Here is a 20,509-nt window from a genome sequence, read left to right on the forward strand (position 1 = left end):
GTGTCATTTAGTCACCTGAGCCCAACCTATTATCTGTTTAAACCAATGTTTAGGGTCCTCTCCACCAGCCCAAATGACATATGCCACCCTTACCCATCTGCGTACTACTTCATGTACAAACACCATCCTCATCACTGTTTGAAGAGAGGAACTCTCCCTGATTTGTGGACGCCTTGTCTCTCCTCCAGGTTGTCCTCTGTTTCTTGTAGGGAAGGAGTGAAGAGTGGGCAAGCGAGAAGTGGGGAACACAGAATTCCTAGATAAGTGTTATGCTAGAAACTACAATGTGTGACAAATTTCCAGAGGTACTTTAGAGCTAGATGAAGCTAAGTGGCAAACCCATCTTCCAGGACTGCGCTGGACAGGGCTGCCACTACCTAAAACACAATGTGTTTCCTATGGTCTGCGGTCCTGAGTGTGTTAAAGGTTGATTCATGATCAGCATGCACATGACAGTACCTGAGAAAGCAAGTTAATTAGCCCCAAAAGGGCTGGCACTCAGCAAGTTCTGTAAGAGCAAGCTTAAGAGTCGTGCACCATGGAATGCACCTTTGCTAGATTTTACACAGTTAGACATTTTCTATGTGAAAGTCAGGCTGCAGAAGATTCTTAGCATTGATTATGGAAATGGTAAATAAATAATATACTGCCAGATTATATTCAGAAACTCTTAACAGCTGTTTCACTGAGAAGTTGAAGTTTCACTGAGAACATGAGTGTTCATGTTCTAAGGCAAGTGCTAGAAATTTAGCGAGACCATTTTTCTTTCGTTTTTTCACACCACCGGTGCACAGATGCATCTCCTCCCTCCCACAGCTGAGAAGCCCGCGCTCGGGGAGGCAGCCAGCTCCCCCCTCCCAGGTTTGGGAATGAGCCTCACCGCCAGCCAGCCACCTCTGCAAGAGGCGAGGAGTCGGTCATTTTGTCACAACTAAGTAGCAGCCAAACTGAAATTTGAAACACGTGACACGGAAGGGGAGACTTTTCAGCTTCAGAATGATAGCTTTTAGGCTTTATTTTTCCATTTTTGAGTATTGATTTCCATTCCCTGACTAGGAGCTCTGGTTCGAGCAAGGCACCCTGGCGTTTTCGCCAGTGCCAGCGGTGAAGCCTGCTTTCGCTTCCCGGCTGTTGCCAGTGCCACCGTCGCCCGCTCCCGGGCCGCTCCTGACAGGCCGGCGGGGCCCGGTGCCGCAGCCGACGCTGCTCCCCGGGTGGGGGAGCGGCAGCAGAGCGCGTCCTCCTTTTTCCTGGCAGGAGATCAAGCCGGGATCACAACCAATACTTACGAAACACCTTTTATTAACTACACAGTTGTTACTGAGCGAATCGAGCCGTTACAACTACGCAGAGCGGCCCAGCGAGACCCTGCGGCACGGTTTCTCCTCACGCCTCCCGCCCCCAGGCCCGCAGACGCGGCTGCCGAGGCCCGCTCTCGCTCCGCCGCGGGCGCCGTCCCCCCCCTCCCCGCCGAAAAGCCCCCACCGGACCCCAGCAGAGCGGCGCTCCCTCAGCACCGCCCCGCTCCCGCGCGCACCCCGCAACGGGCGCTCCGTGACGTCACAGTGGCGTGCCGGCGGCTCCGCCCGCTGCCGCCTGACCCGGGAGGCTGTGGCGCAGGCGGGCCGGGGCGCGGCGGGGCTCGGCTCGGCGAGCGGGGCCCGGCTCGGTGAGCGCAGCCGCGGGGTCGGGTCTTCCCGGGCCGGAGGGGGCTCCGTGCGGAGCCGGGAAGCGCGGCTCTTCCCGGCGGTGAGGCGGATTGTTCGCCCGGGGCGGGCACCACAGCTGCCCCCGGGCAGTGGCGGTCGGCGTCCCGAAGCGAAGGCGGTGCTCCGGCCAGCGTGGGGTGGGGGCAGCTGCGTGAGCGGCGGGGAGCCGGGAGCCGGGCCTGGCGGGTGGTGAGAGGCGGCCGGGTGGCTCGTATCCTCTCGCTCCAGAGCAGGCTGAGGCCGGCCGGCAGGTGCGGAGCCCCGCGTCTCCGCGGCGCGGCCAGGCTGACTGGGAGGGACCAGGGAGCCCGCAGGGCGAGCGGTGGTCAGGGCTGGTGGGGGCGGAGGTGCGAGCTCTGATGCCGGGGGAGCCGCGGGGAGGGATGGAGGGGGGTGTGACTAGGCCAGCTTAAAGTAGCCACGATAATCGTTTTTTGAGTGTCCCCTTATGGATCTGAGAGGTTATTTGTCAAAATACTGTGGGGAAACTGCTCCTTCTATTTTGTCTTTTGTAAAAGATTCATGTCAGACAGTTTGGGCTTGAGTTGTTTGTTGGCAGTGGTCGGAAATTGGCAGGCACACTGCTAATGAAAAAGTATTAAATAGCTATCTTATGTAACCCTAAATTTTCCATGATGCTGTTAGAATCTTTGGCCACAGAATGGTAGATAGTGACGACTTCTTTGTACTTCAGTGCCGTGAAAAATGTAAGTGCTGGACAGCACAGCTGCATGATGAAGGGAGTTATCTGCCCTACTGGTTTTTCACTTTCGTTTTTAGAGAAGTGCCGAGTACGCACTCAAAGCCTGAAAGCTCTGCATTGAGAGCATGTGGTGGAAATACAGACCAAGGAGTCAGGAAGGGAAGTCCATTTATTCGGACAAAAAAAGGCTTGAGACAGCAGTAGTACCGAGAGGAGGAAAATAAGACATGCTGGCTGGGAGAGTGTAGGTGCTGGGGTACCAGCCTGAGAAGATGGTATAGGTTGAACTGTCAGAAGGTGGGAGTTTACTGAAGTCTTCAGTAATTTTAAGAGAGTAACAATTACCATGTTAGATCAGATCACTGACTTCCTCTGTTGTTTGGTCTTTGATATTATCTAGCCTTAGGTGCTTAAAAGTTAGCAGTAGGCCACCACTTAATGAAAAATTTAAGGGCTACTTTAAACAAACTAATTTAAATAAACTAAAAGCAAAAAAATGTAAAATTATCAGCTAGTACTTGGCTTGTATTAGTTTAAATCCTTTATAACATTTGTTTTAATTCAATTTGTTCTCTAAATTCTTGAAAGTTGCTAATACTTTTTTAATTGCTCTTTCCCTACAGAAATAAGGCTTAATTTTGTCTGCATGGTAGTTCTCCTTCATCCTCTTAATCTTTCAAATCAGTGGCTGATAGAAAAACAGTTGACATGTAGGAAGAACTGTTGGATTGAGGGGTTTGCTTTGGTTTTGCTTTTTCCACGCCTACATCCCCCAGGTTTCAAAAACAGTGAGTTGGAAAGAGTGTCCTAACTCTGTCAGTCAGGATATTTAATCCTCTTAATAAGCTTTAGGCTTCATGTTTACCTTCTGGCAGTAAGATCCACCATTGAGTTGCATTTTTTTAATATACATTATTTTTTAATGAAGTGGGATTTGCTGCTTCAGAGGAAGGATGGTCAGCCACATAGTTGAGATGTTAGCTTACAATATCAAATTGAACTCAGGTTTCCCTGTTGCACTGTAGCCTTCCTTGGTCGAGTCACTTAAAACCACAGAGGTATATCTGTACTGATTAAATGAAAAAGGGCCAAGGAATGAGCTCAAGCACTGGATTGATCTGTGATTATCTACAGTGCCTGTTAGCTCTTTTCTTAGCTCTGTTTTGGACCGGCTTTCTCCAAAACAAGTTCTTCTAAATCTTATTTACTACTAAGTAGTAAAGATCTGGGCCAATCTGTACCAGCCGTTGGACCAAAGGTTGGTTTGCGGCACTCTCATATTTAGTAATATACACTTTGCCATTCATTCCAACCTTAAAACAGAGGAAATAAGACTTTGCATTGTACAGAAATGTATTACAGATAAATATTAATACATGCAGGACACTTAAATACTATATTAAGATCATACACTGAATATAATAATGACCGAGGATCTTCCTTGCATATGATCAGATTGCTACTTAAATGTTCTGTGTCAGAGAATATTTCTTCTTGTGTTGTGAGGGAGCAATCCAGTTGGCTTATTTACTTTATACCATCCATTATTTTATATTAATTTTAATGAATTAATAAGAATAAATTAAATTCAGCTCTTTAGGCTGACTTTTGGTTATCTTGTGTTAAACTTAAAATCTGCTGTGAATTCCTTCTTCCATTTCCAAGTGCTTTGCCACCCAAATGCATAATTTGGAGGTGACTATACTGTACATACACTGCAACTTGGGATGTTTCAAACAATCAGAGATGAGTTGTAACACTCCCACTCTTCTGAATTGCTGAGCCAGCTTTTCTGTCTCCGCCACGCACGGCCATGCACTAGTGCCGTGTATACACTGATTGTGCTGACATCTCTGTTTTCTTACAGACCTTTTTTAGTGTTAATAAAGACTGAGCTTTAGCAAGAACAGTGGTGTTGACAGTATGACGAGCGTGCAGTAAATAGTAAATTAATTCACTATTAAGTTGAAATGTAGCTATGACTTGAGGATTTTACCTGATGTCTCTTCTTGTTATATACTAACAATCACTAGCAAAAGAATTATTTAATATTTGTAAAGTATCTTTGCTTTAGCCCCCCCCAGCAAAAACAAATCAAAAAACATGGGGCCAAATAGACTAGGGTACTGCAATTGTGTTCACACAAATGAATTGTTTACTTAAAACCCCAAGAAGGGACTTGTTTCAGAGTTGGATTCACAGGCACTAAAAATGTCAAAACACTAGATTTTGCTCATAAAGAAGTAAACTGTGGTGTTAGGTTAAACTCTGTCTCTCTTTCTCAGTCTTCTGAACATTTCCTGTGTTTCGGAAACCTACAATAATTTTTAAATCAGAGTTTTTTACTGTGAAATTGTTTTTTACCTTTATACTCCTCTTACAAGGAAAAATGGATTTTTCATTAGTAAATACAAGTGTTGACACAAGATGATGTGGTTTGGGAGTCCCTAGGGTTTTTTGCTAGCAAGTGATTCGACTATGAATATCTTAAATGGTTAATGTCTCGACCATAAATATATGAGACAGTTAAGTGTAGTCTTTCATGTAAGGATCCAGCTATATTTGCAAACTTGTTGGAGTTCTTTCCAATTACTTTCATTATAATTGCTTGCTGTTGTGCTGGTCAGAAGCATGCTTATAACTTCTAAACTTGGCATCCGTGGTGATTATTAAATATACACTTATTCTTATGCCAGTGTTGTTCTTCAACTTAAAGATGTTAAGCCTATTGGCAGCAGGTGACTGCAATCAACCAGAAAAATCTCCTCCAGCCCAAGATTCATTTTTCTGCTACGTGATGGGGAATGGGCAGCGAGCCTGATGGGTTGAGTTATTGGTGATCCACTCCATGTGGGCTGCCTTCTCAAGCCATTCCTGTCATGTTCCTAGATATGTGTCTATCATTGGACTGAAATCATGCATCTCGTCTTTTGCATGAAATTGGATTCTGTCGCATCGTAAAAATACAGATGTGTTCCAGATTACATGGCACTTCTGTCATGTGACTGCAGATGCATCAGTCACATAAGTGCTGTCTGCATTTTGATAATAAAAGATCTAGGAGTAGAGCACAGCATTCCATCTTTGCCTCTTTAAAATCTTTTCATGACCAGCGCTTCTTAAGTTTCTCTTTTTTTGTTGGAGTAGAGGAAGGATATTTTCCAGATTATATGTGTGGTTTTTTTTTTTTACTTTATTGGTAGTTAGACTAAAACAAGAATAGACATTAAATAAACTTAAATGTAGGTACTATTTCAGGATTTTAATAAAAGTTTGGATTTCGGTTGTTCTTTTCTTCTTTCCTGATTTACTTTCTTCTTTTCATCCAGTTAATTTATAGAGACTAATCCAATCTCTTAGCCTTTGGTTAATTGGCTTAGTAAGCCAAACTTACCTCTGTCTAGGGAAAAGAAAAGTAATTGATTCACCAGAAAATTTCAGTAGCCTTCTGCATGCCTCTTCCTGTTCTGGTACAGCTTTCTTGAATGTGGCTCAGCGTTGTGTGAGGTCTCACCAGTGCTTTGTACAGTGGCGTTAATGCTTCTGTATGTGTAATGGAAGTATTTTTCTTTTCACTCTTTGGATTTTACTTACCCCCATGTTTTCTGTAGCTTGCTATCATTAGATTGACAGATCTCTCGATTTTTCTCCTTCTTCCATCCAGCTTACAGCACAGAATCATTGTTTTTCTGAAAAATGCATGCCTTTTCATTTTTAAATAGTATCCCGTTTTTGTTGTCCGTGATCATTACTCTGATTTTTCTGAATTGACAATGCCTCTCAACACTGTCAGCAAAAAACCTCACTGGAATTTTTTTACGTTGTGTGTTGTAAACACTATCTTAGTCCAAGAATGATTTGTATTTGCTGCATTTGGCTGAGACTGAAAACCTGCATTCAGTTAAAACAGTGGGGTTTATGCATTTTAAAATTCAAATAGACCTATTGGATTTTTTTCTGCTCTTCAGTTGTTGAAATATATATGAGGCTGTTCAAGGCATACATTCCAAAATAGAAAAAGAACCTGCAATCTTTTGTGCGTACTGGTATTTGTCACTTGGGGACCAAGGAAGGGAAAACGCCAATCGTCTTTCTCACTTTATAAACACTGTAAAGGAATTAAGTAATTCCCTGTTTTCATTTTGTAAGGCATAGCTTTAACCATTTGAAGTATTTCTTCCCAGTTCTGTGTCTATCTTGAAGTCTGTTAAGATGTGTTTAAGTCTGTTGATTCTATCAAGATTTGTTCAATCTGTTGAGTGCTTTCCCTTAAATCATTTAAATAAAAATGTACTGAGTTTGTAAGTTCAGCCTTTATTTAAATAGACAAAATGTTAGCTGAATTTTTTAATACCCCAGAGATTTTTTAAAAAATATTATCAAAAGTAAAGTTAGATTTTTAATTTTCTTTTTTACTCCACCATTTGCTACTGATCTTAATACTTTTTAAGCTGGAAAGTTTAATATGAGGCGTATCCATATTCTTCTGATGCTTAACTTCTAAGAAGTACCTGTCTGTGATGTAACTAGATGTGATGGTTACAGAGTTAAATTCCTTGCTGTCTTGGAATCATGTGTTCTAAATCTGAAGGTTAATAGGAGATAACCATAACATACCAGACACTGTACCAAGCAACTAGATAGCTTTCTGCTAGTACATTGAGTATAGTCATTGTTAGAAACCAATTAGAAGACATTTTATTCTAAGCTAAACTTTGTTCGGCTTCATCTGTGAATAGTCCTACTAATCTATTCCAATTTACAGTAATGGAACAACTACAGGATCCAGTTATGCAAGAAGATGCAAATATTAAAGCTATTAATGAAGAGTACAGGAAAGCCTTTATTTTTATCAATAAAGGACTGAATACAGATGAACTGGGTCAGAAGGAAGAGGCAAGAAATTATTATAAGCAAGGACTTGACCACTTGCTACGAGGAATTAGCATTCCATCGCGTGGTCCTGCATGTGTAGGGTCCCAGTGGGAGTCTGCCAGGCAAATGCAACAGAAGATGAGGGAGACCCTCCGAAACGTTCACGCTCGACTCGGCATTCTAGAACAAAACACCCCACCTGTACGAGCAAGTCCAGCTGCGATGGATGCCCCTGCTGGGGTGCCCAAGTTGTACCCATCCATTCCTTCCAGAGAAAAGCCAGAAAGACCGCCAGCCCCTAATTCTCTGTTTGTACCAAGTCAGCCACCTGCAGCTGATGGAAGTGTTGCAACTGTGAGCCAGGGGCAAATTCCAGCTATGAGTCCATCATCTGCAAAACCTCTTTGTCTGCCAAATGAAGCGCCTCCTGCCTATACTCCCCAAGCTACCAATGGCCATTTTACCGTGTCTTACGGCACAGACTCTGGGGAGTTTTCTTCTGTAGGTGAGGACTACTACAGTAAGTGTACTCAGCCACCTCCCCTTGAAAACCTGGGAGTGGATGCAGATGAGCTGATCTTGATTCCCCAAGGAGTACAGATATTCTTTGTGACTCCTGATGGGCAGGTTAGTGCTCCTTCATATCCTGGATATCTACGCATTGTGAAGTTCTTGGATACAGATGGTGAGATGGCCCAGAGTCGTCCACCTGCATTTCTTCAGGTAAGAGGAAAATGATTTTCTCCTTTAACTAGATTTCAAGAACTGTTATAAAACTTTAAAAGGCAATCTTCTTAAGTTCTTGCTCTTCTGAGCTTAAATCTGTGTGATAATATGAAGGATGTTATAGCTGTTGGAAAAATGGTTTTCTGCAAATATATACTTTTATGATTTTTTCTGCGAAAATCACCTCTGTGTCTTCCCAAGGTTGTTGAGTGCTGGTGAATTCCGTTTTCTAAAGGAGTGGACTTAACATGTCTTTTCATTTCATAAAATTAACTTCCCTTTCCTCACATAGAGAAGACCTGTTGATTCACCTATTGGAACATGTCAGCGTAAAACGGGGTTGTGTGCTACCCACTTCAGTCTCAACTAGTGATAAGGTATTGCAGTTGGACAACTGATAATTTGGAATTTGAGGGCCCATGTTAATCCAAACTCTGAACTAAAAATAAAAAAGATGCATTATTTGGATTTTTTCAGTCCATGCTTGCTTCATGTGGGTATGTTCTGTAACGTACCTTGTGTTTCTGGTCTGGTTTCTGACTTTGGATCTCCTTGTTGCTGCTAAGATTGGCTGTTGGAAGTCTCATCAGCGAAGGGAAAACTTGGAGGAACAAACAAAAACTGCTTCCTGGTCTTGGGTCTGCTGGTTCACCTCCACCTGTGTTAGCAGTCTTCAACAGTTGGCCAGCGACAGCCATACGTTCTCTTTATCCTCTCATATAAACCTGTCCTGAGATCTACAGGAAGTTACAGGCGCTGTGAATTCTGACTCGTTTGGCAGTGCTTTTCATCTGCTTCTATACTTGGGCCTTAAGACTAGACCTCAGTTAAGAGGCTACCAGCCTGAACTATAGTCCTGTGAAAATTAGTATTTTCTCTGTAATAGGCTGTCAGAACTAATCAAGAATGATATTTCCACGGTCATGTGGGGGTTTTGTTTTGGTTTTTTTTTCTTTTTTTTTTTTTCCCAAGATGGCATAAGGCTTTTTTATTTTTCTTGCTAAACTTGTGGAAAATCAAGCTTGTGGTGCTTATCAGTACATCCTGCCTGCCTTTCTTTTTAAAAGGTTATTTTAATTCCTTTATGTACTTATCTTTTCTAGGTTTGTGACTGGTTGTATCCTCTAATGTGTAACCAGTCTCCTGTTCTGTGCTGTAATACTGGAGTCTACATGTTCCCTGACACAATGTCCCAGATACCAGGGTCCTACGTGGGAGTAGTGCTGTCTTCAGAACTTCCAGCAGCTGACAGAGAGCTCTTTGAGGATCTCTTAAAACAGATGTCTGACCTTCGAATCCAGGTAAATTCCTGGGCTGCCTTTTTTAAGCCAATAAAGAAATGATCAATACATTCTCCCATTTACATTTAGTTGGTAAAACTGCAAAGTTCTGTGTCTTGCTTGGTAAACTCACCAGTGAGAAATAGATAAGGTAGCCAAGATTAAGCAGCCTAGTAATGAAACTGTAGGCTCTGTGAGATGGGAGGACAGACATTTTAAAATACTAAATTGAAAGCACAGAGAGGAATTGGAGACCATTTTGTACATTTTCTCTATGTTTGCAGAAGAGAACATAGGACCCAAAATGAAATTTTCTGTTCAGGAGAAAGCACATATTTTCCTTTGTGTGTGCACACACTCTCTGTGTAGTTTTGACGATACTTGGAATATTTGTGGAAATTTGGAATTCTTAGAATATTGTGCCCAAATGTATTTACAGTTCAAAAATATTAAGACCCTTCAGAGAAGACCTGTGAAAATAGTGTGTACCTCAAAAATCTGCCTTCAAATGGGATCTTAAAATAGATAAATCTGGTGCCTTATTGCAGTAAGATATTAACAGATAGAGAAAATAGAAAAAAACCCCATAGTTTTAACCAAGGTGCAATAAGATACAGTGACTGGAAAGAAGGTGAAATATATTACTGTAAGAGCACTGGAGCACCATTTCAGGAAGAGTGGTAATCAATAACTATTTAAAAGCTCATAGCAAGATTATATCTTTTCATGAAAGATAGAATCTTGTTGAATCACCAAGACTTGAATGCAGTGCTGATGAAGGACCAGTTTGCAGCATGTCACGTGGGCACAGTTCTGTTATGTTATAAATCCTGTTGGGTTCAGCAGGAAATTTCACTTGCACAGGAGGTCACTAATTTTTACTTCAAAGGGAAAAGTACTACAGAATTATGTGATGTTTCAGTGCAGGACTTACTGGATAAAATTCTGTAATCTTTCCTGTGTAGAAGTAGTTCAAATTGGATATCTCATTAGTTCCTTGTTGTCCTAAAATTCCATGTTTTTGTCAATGTTCCCTGATACGATACCACAGGTGCCAGGATCCCATGAGAGAGTAGGGTTATCTTCAGAGCTCCCAGCAACTAAGAGAGCGCATTTTGAAGATAAATTTAAACAGATGTCTGGCCACAAAGTCCAGGTAAATTCCAGGACAGTGATTCCAAAATTTTATAGTAAAAAAAATTGTCACTGAAATACATGTTAGAACTGCTGAGATTGCAGAGTTGGTTGAAAGCAGTATGCTGTGCCCTGTGTTGGTTTTTATTTCGGTTTTTTGTTTGTTTGTTAAGAGCTGGTTCAATTACTGCAGGCTACCACACTTTGCAAATCAGTAGCAGATTTCTGGATTTTTAAAAACTTTGTGATGCAGTACAAATATTTCAAAGCCTAGTCTGATGGCCATTTAATGTATCTGTTTTATATAGTACTCATGAGGATCTAATTAACAAGTATATGTAATGTAATTGTAGTGTAGAGTCACCTGTCTTACTAGAGAACCCATTTCTGCACTTCTTAGCAAAGTCCTTAGAAGTCTCGTTGAATGTTTTTCTACATAGTGACCCAAACTGGTGTAACTAAATTATATCTGGAGCATACTTCGGATTTTTTTATTGTTTTTTTAATTTGTTTGGTTATAGCTGTGTGTTAAGGTCATTTCTCCTCCCCAACCCCCAAAGTGTTTTGGTCACATGCCAAAGACATTTTGTAAACATGAGATTTTGCACTGCTGTCAAGCAGTAATTGATGATATAGTACAAGTCAGTGATACATTGTTAACCTAGCAACTTTCCAAGACTTAGTCTACTCTTTTCTGTTAATGTTGTTTTTGTTTTGTTTTACTGGAACAGCCATCTTTGTGCAATACCCTATTTTTGTTTCCAGTAAGTATTTCAGAGGAATCTAAAAATTCCATGCAATATCAAATATTATTCTGTATTGTGTATTCTATTCTGTTCATAGGTTTCGTCTATGAATGCTTTCATATAGACTCTGCTAGACTAAACAAAAAGGTTTTTCCTTACTGTCCCTCATTAACTAGCAGTGTTTTCAATCATTGAAATGTTTATTTTTTTACTTTTACTTTGGAAAAGTCTTCAAAATAGATTTAGGGTTTGGTTAGGATTCTACTACAATTTTTTTGCTTTCTCTAATTAAAGTTTAACTACACACTGTCTGTGAACTGTGTGAAGTGATGTTACACTACTTAGAAACACTAACCAGACTGTTGTGGTGGTTGCTATGTTTGAATGAATAACGTCTACTCCAGAAACTCTAGTGTTTGACATGAAATCACACCGAACCTATCCACCCAACTTTAAATGGGGAGCAGTATCATGCACAGCTTGATGTGTTCCTTTGCTGTGCCAGTCTGCAAAAGCATTGACAGTATGTAGAATGAATAATCTCCTTTATTTTTGAATTTGGATGAGCAAAACAACCAGGACAGCTGCGTTCTTTTAGTGCAGCTGGACTGCAATTCCCATACTGAATAACAACACAGTTGACGTCCCTCTGAGAAGATAAAAATGATAGATAGACAAGTCTCTTACCTTTTTTGCTAGTTAACTGGTAGTGTAATTTTTCCCTACTTGGTTACTTGACCATATGGCTGTGTTGGCATGCACATCTTTTCATTGTAACTGGATGAAGAAAGCGTACAGAAATGCTGAGCTGTCTGATAAGCTTTTTTTTGAATGCATAGCATCTCTATGCAAAAGTAACTGAATCACAAATTTCCATTGGATTTCTGTATACTTACCCAAGGAATACACAGCATTAGTGTTTTCTGATAATGGATCTGTATGATCTAAAATATGTAAAACAGAAATCCTGATGACATGTTGCAAAGCAGATTCTCAGGTGTTTACTTTCACTTGGTAGCCTTCCGAAGCCTCTAGTGATGCAATTAATTTGCCTCAGACTGTACATATCCAACCACAACCTGAAGGAGCAGAAAATCAGAAAGAGTTGCCAGAATGGAGTGAGAAAGTTGCCCACGGAATCTTGTCAGGTACTGTTGTAATAAGAGGATTGTGTTGAATATAAACCTCTGTGAGTAACATTTAAACAGTATTTTTACCTAAATGCATGTGTGCATTCCAGATAGAAGCTGAGTGGTCAGAAGCAGTTATTCACCAGTTCAGTTGTAATCATCTAAAGGATACTTTGGTGGGCTCTATAAAAACAGTGCAAAATTTAAATCCATTGCCAACAGTCTTGCTCATTGCAAATGAGTTAGGCTTCTCATTTGACTGTATATTAGGATATCACCCCCTGTGACTCAAAGTACTGTGATAGAACAATTTTACTCCTGTATGAGCAATTATATTAAAGCAGGCATCTATTATGATTTCTGCAGATAAACATTTTTGTTTTCCTCTGGGAACCTTTGGAATATACTAATGATCACCAGCTGATTGTAATAAATACGAATCTGCTAGGAGGGCTAGAGGGCTGGGTTGTACATTTTCAGAATGTTAATAGCATTGAGATGTGCAGTTCTATCACTTCTGACCCAGCTGGAGCTTGGGTATCTATTAAAAAACTGAGTGTCTGTATTAAGCTGACATTTGGATGAGGGCTGGCTGTATTAAACTAAATAAAGTGAATTGAAAAAACATGGGTGGTGTAGGAGCAGAAATCTCTGCAGGAATTCATGCTGGCCCATTCAGGGAAGAGTATAATTGCAGACTGTAAACAGGAATGTTTCTAAAGTCAGTGTTGCAGTGGCAGAGGAGGGAAAGATGTAGGAATCCTAAGTCTATAAAATTTTATGTTCTAAGAAACACAATTTTTGCCTTGAAGGTGCATCTTGGGTAAGCTGGGGCCTAATAAAAGGAGCAGAATATACCGGTAAAGCTATCCACAAAGGAGCTTCTAAACTGCGAGAACACATTCAACCAGAAGAAAAACCTCTGGAAGTCAACCCAACTGTAGCGAAGGGGCTTCATGTAGCAAAACAGGCTACTGGAGGAGCAGTGAAAGTCAGCCAATTCTTAGGTAAAAATTTCCATCTCATACTGTATTATATTTTTGCCTTAAATAATAAATATTCTGTAAAATGAGAGCTGATTTCTCTAGCCAATGAACTAGAGGAGGGACTGACCTGATGAAATCCAGTAGTTGGTGCTGAGTTATCTCCTGTGAGAGACATGCCTTAGGACTAGGATTTATTATACGGCCTTGAGGCATCTTTTTCTTTCCTAAAAGAATAGTCTGTACAGTCTTAAGTTTGGCATGTTTTTCTAAGTTTTAGACCGTTTAATACAAAATACTCTGTCTCTTTCTTCTTAAGTTGATAAGCATGTATTCTAAAAGCTGTACTGTCACTGGTTACTAACATACATATTGTACCACTAGACAATGTGTGTGTGCATGGTTTTAAATATGCATACCTGAAACAAGTCTATTAGACTATGTATAAACGTCCAGATAGAAATGGCTTGGTGTTCAGAGGTGCTTGGTAACCCTAGCAGTTCTCAGTAACTTCATTCTGTTGTTCATTTCCATTAATGTTTATATTTAGTGTCTAGTGACTCATAGAAGTTTAAAAGCAAATTGTGCTGGATGTTATAAAAATACTTTGAAGAGCTGGAATGATTGTAAGAAAGACATCTCCAGAAGACAGGTCAGAAAAGAAACACAGCTTGTTCCCTATCTGCAAGTTGGAGATAACAAAGCAATGAAAACAGTTTCTTGAAATGTGACATGACATATGTGACATGTATGTATTTCTTCTAAAGTGCTTTTGAGCCGTAAGACCAACCTTACTTGTTTCTTAGGAATTGGAGCTGTGCAGAATCTGAAAAATAAGGTTGCTTCTCTGTCAGTTGGGTACTTAAGTGTGGATTAAAGTCTGTCTTTCAAGTAAGCATATTTAAATAGAAGCAACACTTAACACTTCATTGAAACTTACTTTTACTTAGGAGTAAGGACTTGTAAAGAAAGATGTTCTATGTTCTTACTAAATAATCTGCATGCTATTGTTTTATGGTAGTTGAGGGAGTGTGTTCTATAGCAAGCTGTGTCGGAAAGGAGCTGGCTCCACACGTGAAGAAGCATGGCAGCAAATTAGTTCCGGAATCCCTTAAGAAAGACAAAGACGGCAAATCCACTTTTGATGGTGCTCTGGTGGTAGCAGCCAGTGGAGTTCAAGGTAATAAAAATTCCTTATACTTTTAAAATTGCGTACTTTTTTGAGCTATGAACTCAAATAAGCTGTTCATTTTTACAGGGTTTTCAACAGTGTGGCAAGGTTTAGAAAGTGCAGCTAAGTGCATTGCTACAAGTGTTTCAACTGAGACTGTAAAAACTGTCAAATACAAGTAAGTTATGTTTTTATTGGTTTAATCTTCTACAACATATTGTCATTGTGTTTGAATACTGGCAAAAAAGGCTTATGACAGTGCAGGGAAGCTAACTGAAATACCTGCTTTGCTCTAATTATGCAGCACATGATAAGCTGTTAAGTGCGCAGTAATGAGCATCTCCTGTAAGTAAAAATATGAAATGAGTAAATGACTGTGGAAAGTATTTTTTTAGTTCTCTTCTAGAAGTATTACAGCTTCAGGCTATGTTACAAATACTGTTCAGATTTATATCTTTGCTCTACAGTATAATGTCATTATGAAAAAAGTTACTGTTTTAAACCTCTCAGCTCTGATCCTTATGTAAACTTGGCTAAATTTGAAGAAAAATGGAAGAACTTCAACTATCAGCAGATCTGACTAAAGCGAGGAGGTACAAAAAAGAATATTGTGTAAGGAAATCTAAGGCATAAATAGCAATAACAGGATAGCCTCAGCTTGCAAAATACAGATGTTCTTAGAAAAAGATAATGGGGGAAGAGGATAGTAACATTTGGGATGAAGATGATGCTACTAAGATGATGGAAAGAACAAAGTTGAGTACATGTACTGGCAGATGCTGTGGAGAATAAGGGAAGGTATTGAAATAACTGCAAAACGTATGAAATGCACCCCTCAAAAGAAGTGCAATAGAAAGTGAAGAATAAGCAGAAGCATGTAGGTTAAATGGAATCGGTGATAAATGTAGCAAAATAGGTGTTAAAAAGGATTGCTGAAAGTGCATACAGGCTACTAGCATAAGGTAACAAGGTAAACATCAGCATACAGTATTAAGTGGAATGGGATTCAGGGTTGTGTTGTGATGCATTTCAAATAGGAGGCTAGATAGTGAAGTTCTAGTCAGTGATGCTTTATTGCTAATGTTTGTTTTCGGTAGAAATGTCAGGAGGTATTGTAGGTACTTTTTTCATGTAAATTCACATTAATGTTTTTGTTTTAGATATAAAAATAGGAAATATGGAGATCAGCAGTCAACAGCCACTAAGAGTGAAAAACAATAAGTAATTAAATGTTGCAGTTAATTACAATACAATTGAAAATATTTGATATTTGATCTTTAAAATCTTTCTATATGAATGTACTAAAGTTCTACATAATATCTCTTTTGGAAGCTGGCTTCTGTTCCAGTGACAAAGATTTCTGCCACTGAAAATACTTCAGTGAATGAGCTAAATTCCACTTAATGGAAACAACGCTAAAGGAGCATCATCACAGTGTCTGTAAATCAACAAAAAGCTCATCTAAAACTTAGCTGCAATACCTTTGTGGATGGAATTATAGAGAGATGCTCGTCATATGTGTATATTGATCAGAATTGGGGGAAAACATAGTTTCAGAAGTTATATTGCTGCCAAAGTACCATGCTGCTACCTTGGTGGGTATTTACAATGATATAAATAACTGCAGTATCTACACCTGTCCAACTTTTTTCTTAAAAAAAAAAAAAAAAAAGTTACAAATGATGCAATTGAGACAGGCAAACTGAAAAATCAATTATCAAATATTAACAAATTGTTAGTTTAACTGTATTGGATAAAATGCAGTCTCACTTTAAATGAGGTTACCTATTTTACTGATGTTATATAAAACTTGCTTATGATGTTTCTGAGGTGAAAATAACTAATCAAATTGAAAAATACTGCACTTTGCTGTGAGATTAATTCTGTGATCTGCAAATCAGGTGTTGGTGAATCAACACTGTTACTCTATCAGAGAATTCAAAACAAAACAGCACTAATTCTTTTTATTCAGTTTCATTGTTGGTTCCAGCCATTATGCCATGGCTGCACTGATAATGTGATAGATTTTTGGATTCTTTGATATTCTGTGCTTCTCTCTAGCCTTATTTTGAGGTCCTCAAAGAATCTCTGGTCATAAGAAGTACAGCGAGAAAGTAATTCTGGTAACTGCTGGGATTCTGATGTTGCCAGAAATACTTCCCTTTGGCCTGGTTTGTCTGATTACAGTGCTCTCTGGGGAAATGTCTGGCTGCCCAGAACAGCTGGAGTTACTGCTCTCGCTATACTTTTGTCCTCCTTCAGTTTGCTCTCTCTACTGGTATAGATGTATGCCTTTCTTCACACTTGAGTAATTAATATGAGACTGCTGACTTGCCCCCTAAAGCATAAAGAAGCTGGACCCATAGCCCAGTGGAGAGACCAGAGGTTTTATCTTTTGGTAATTTTCATCATATCTTCAAGATAGCTTTGTTGAGCCTTTTCGGGTTTTGTATGACTTCTCCTTCCCCACCCACTCCCTCCTCTTTGCCACTGTATTGATTCCAGGTTCCTTCAGATAAGTTTTCACTGCACAATGAAATTTTTTTGTAGGGACCTTGCTATCTCCAGCATATGAGCATAGCTGTGTCAGCCATTCTCTGTACCCAGGAGACCTGTTAGACTGTCTGGGTTAATTTGCTTGAGCACAGTGGTGCACTACCTCAGTGAGGCTACTTTTGGGACTTGGAATTAATGTGCCAGTGTGTTGCTGTTACACCAGACATGGTATCATACTATGCCATGTAGACACAGGCAAAGGTGATAGAGGACAATTACAAGTAACCAAACACTATTCTGGCAGTGGTGGTACCAACTGAGAAAAAATACGCCTGAGGTGATTCCGGTCCCTTTTTCTGTAACAGGTGAAAAGGCAAGACAGTGTTTGCCTTCCCTCCTCCTGAGTGCTGCCACCCATGGTACAGACTGAGAAGGTTTAGCAGCTGCAAGGGTCTAGCCGTGAGGACTTACATGGGGGAATAGAGGGTATTAGGAATTTTACCTAAGAACTTAGGTGAAAAAGTACTTGGGGGTTATTGCACACAACTCCTCCCCTCTTCTTGTGGTTCTATAGATAAGCCTTCTACTCTTCTCTTCAAAACTAGAGGAGAAGGAGGAAGAAGGACTGGAAGGTTTTTTGAGGAAAAAGGGTGGAAGCATATTGGTATCTTTAAAGAGTAATCTGTCTGATAGAGGAGCAGCCCTTACTCAAATGGCTTGGTAATTTCTAATTTTATTCTTTAGACATTCAGGCTGTGTGCTTTTTATTTGTTCTTGGTAATGCTTAAATTTTTGCACTTCTCTAGTGAAGAGAAAAATACTAAGTATACGTATCTGTCTTCCTTAAGGTATGGAGATGATGCTGGCCATGCTACGGACAACGCCATGAATTCTGCAATCAATGTTGGTTTGACAGCGTTTAACATTGACAATATTGGTATCAAAGCTGTTGTAAAGAGAACTGCAAAGGAAACCGGTCATGCTGTGTTAGATGAATATAAAGTATTGGATAATGAGAAGAAGGGTAAAAAATGAAAGCAATGAAATATTTCTCAAAGCCTTACATTAGAGATGAAACTTCCTATTTAGAAGTAATTACATTGCTAATCTGCTATTTAACACAAATCACACTATACTTTTCAAGCAACTGTTACTTAATTTGACACGAAAATGTAAAAGTAGGGAGGGCATTCGTAGAAGGAAAAACAAAAGTTGTCTTAATTCCTTGTCCTGTATTGAACAAGGGTTTTAAACAACTGGATCAGGGCTTTAGACAACAGCAAGGGTATGAGTTTGCAGTTAATATTAAGTTGCCTCTGTAAGCACTTTTTCAAAATATAATATGGAATAATAGATTAATATAGAAATACTATTGTGATTATTTTTGTAATGCTTTATATTTGTAAAGAAGGTGGTGATACAGAACAAATAGGACTACTAGTTTTGTTTTTTAACTATCCTTAAGTGTTAGTTTTACTAAAACAGCCTTGTCTTATTTAATATGCACTAAAATAAGCTTTGTGTTTCGTTGTTTTGTAGAGAATTTCCCTTTCCAGCTATCAAACAACTAATCTTATCCAAAGTTCATGTTAGAAGAAATGAAAGATGAACCTCAGGTAACTAGGTAGTTATTCCCTTTAAAAGTATTTTTTTTCATCCAGCATATAAGCAAACCAAAGATATCAACGATTTCTTCTAAAAGAAGGTATTTACAACTCTAGAAAAATGTATTATCTAGTTGACTAGGAATACAAAAAGATTCTTTGAAATTGAGGTTTTTATGTAGAGAGAATAAGTATGTTTTTGCATAAATTAAAGTATTTTTCTGTAAAAACATTCTATAGAGGACACTAGGAACTTCTATGCATTCTGTACTTCTCAGCCAATCCAGAAAGATTCAGAGTATATATCATGGTGTCCTAATAGAAGACAATATGTATTTGCTTCAACAAGTAGTTGTAACAGTCAGCATCTTTATTCCATTAAATACATAGTTGCACAAGGTCTGTCTTTAAAGGGCATAAAGACAAGCCCTTTTAATGAAGAGATGTGCGTGGAATAGAACAGACAATACTGTGTAGGCTTTTCATCCTGTTCCTAGTGCAGTGTGAAGTAACTCCATACGTAGAACCCTTGAGATGCTTTTACACTGCTACTTAAACAGTTCGTTATTGAGTTTTAAAGCTGCTACACATTCTAATATTGGTTGGACCTGCAGTAAACAGAACACTATCAATTTACAATTTATCTCCATTTCATGTAAATGGTGAAAATAACTCTAAATGGTTGTTAGCAAGTGATATTTGTATCAGATTGAAAAAATACTGTAACAACTAATGTCTATTAGAATGGTAATAGGTGCACATTTTGTGGTAGCTACTGTAGGTGTGTACTTAGGGTGAGAAATGTGAAACAAAGGATCTAACCACTTGAAGCCTAACTTTGATTTATGGAAATAAAGATTCAATTAAAATTGGTTAATCTGTGCTTGGCCTTTTTATGATGTGAAGCTACTGTACGGATCAGTGAGTGGAAAGACTAGGACTTCTTCTGAAGTAATAAAAGAACAGTATTGGTCTATGTTTATGATAGAAATAAGCTCATCAATTACAGCTTAAAGTATTTCAAACTAAAAAGGTCCATCAAAAGTACACTACACCAGTTTCCGTTACTACAGTCTGTCACTTGCCAGCAAGTATAACCAGTTTAAGGCTACTAAAGACTTCACACTAGCAAAAGTATTTCTGTTCTTACGAGCTGCATTTACAATAGGGATGTATGTATTTGTATCTTCCTTCTCCCTCCCATTTTGGTTTTGCATATAGCTCATGCTCTTTAGTTTAATCTATAAACCATCAGAACACCAAGTTGTTTAAAATAACAGTTAAGATCAAAGTGTTACAGTCTTCAAGAGACCAAGATGTAGCATACTGAGGAAAAAAGATTTAAATGCCATCGGTATCAGGCAAGCATTGTCCTGTTCAACCTGCTGTTGTTCCCTTCATATGTACTCAGTCTTTCAAATTTGTCTCGAAGTAGATTAAAGCTAATTTTTTTAATAGTGCCTACCCCATTTTACAGTTTTTAATGTGATACATCCATGATCTTCCCTTTTACATTGTTCCAAAGTTTAGTTAATTCTCACTGCTGAAAGTATTATGCTGTTGAACTTAACCTGCTTCAACTGTCACCACCTGGGCAGCAAATACATACGCTTCTCCCCAGTTCCTCTGCTGTATCCAACGGCCTTACCACACTTATTGCCTTATCTTATCTCTCCCTTTTATACCCCAAACACACTAAGCTCCCTAAGCCTCATATCTTAGGCTTGTTTTCTATTCCCAGCTTGGTTTTGTTTCTCATTTGAACACTGAACGTCTTCTGATGTATGGCAGTGTCCTAGAAGTAGTCTTTCTAATGCTGCTTACTGAGTGAACTGCTACCTGATTTCCTAATGCATTGCTATTTCCAAATTAATTTATTCAAAGTCTTTTCTGCTACAATATTGGTCTCAAATCTTGTCTTGAGAAGATTACTTTTAATGACCTCTAAGTCA

The 20,509-nt window shown here is 39.3% G+C and overlaps 1 protein-coding gene across 7 annotated transcripts; it reads left to right on the forward strand.

Moving 5' to 3' along the window:
- Positions 1-1,564: 1,564 nt before the first annotated feature.
- Positions 1,565-19,434, forward strand: SPART (spartin). 7 transcript variants are annotated; one of them, XM_075139776.1, is made up of 9 exons: positions 1,566-1,669; positions 7,178-8,010; positions 9,117-9,314; positions 10,345-10,449; positions 12,192-12,321; positions 13,116-13,310; positions 14,308-14,466; positions 14,545-14,635; positions 17,802-19,434. In XM_075139776.1, the coding sequence occupies exons 2-9, from the start codon at positions 7,180-7,182 to the stop codon at positions 17,986-17,988; spliced, it is 1,896 nt and encodes a 631-aa protein (XP_074995877.1). In that variant the 5' UTR covers positions 1,566-1,669; positions 7,178-7,179; the 3' UTR covers positions 17,989-19,434. The 7 variants fall into 7 exon arrangements, with proteins under 7 accessions (XP_074995883.1, XP_074995877.1, XP_074995881.1 ...); XM_075139777.1 differs by lacking the exon at positions 1,566-1,669 and adding an exon at positions 1,732-1,749; XM_075139779.1 differs by lacking the exon at positions 1,566-1,669 and adding an exon at positions 1,773-1,960.
- The last annotated feature ends 1,075 nt before the right edge of the window (positions 19,435-20,509 follow it).

Source organism: Calonectris borealis, chromosome 1 (genome assembly GCF_964195595.1).
Source record: "Calonectris borealis chromosome 1, bCalBor7.hap1.2, whole genome shotgun sequence".
NCBI classification, from domain to species: Eukaryota; Metazoa; Chordata; class Aves; order Procellariiformes; family Procellariidae; genus Calonectris; species Calonectris borealis.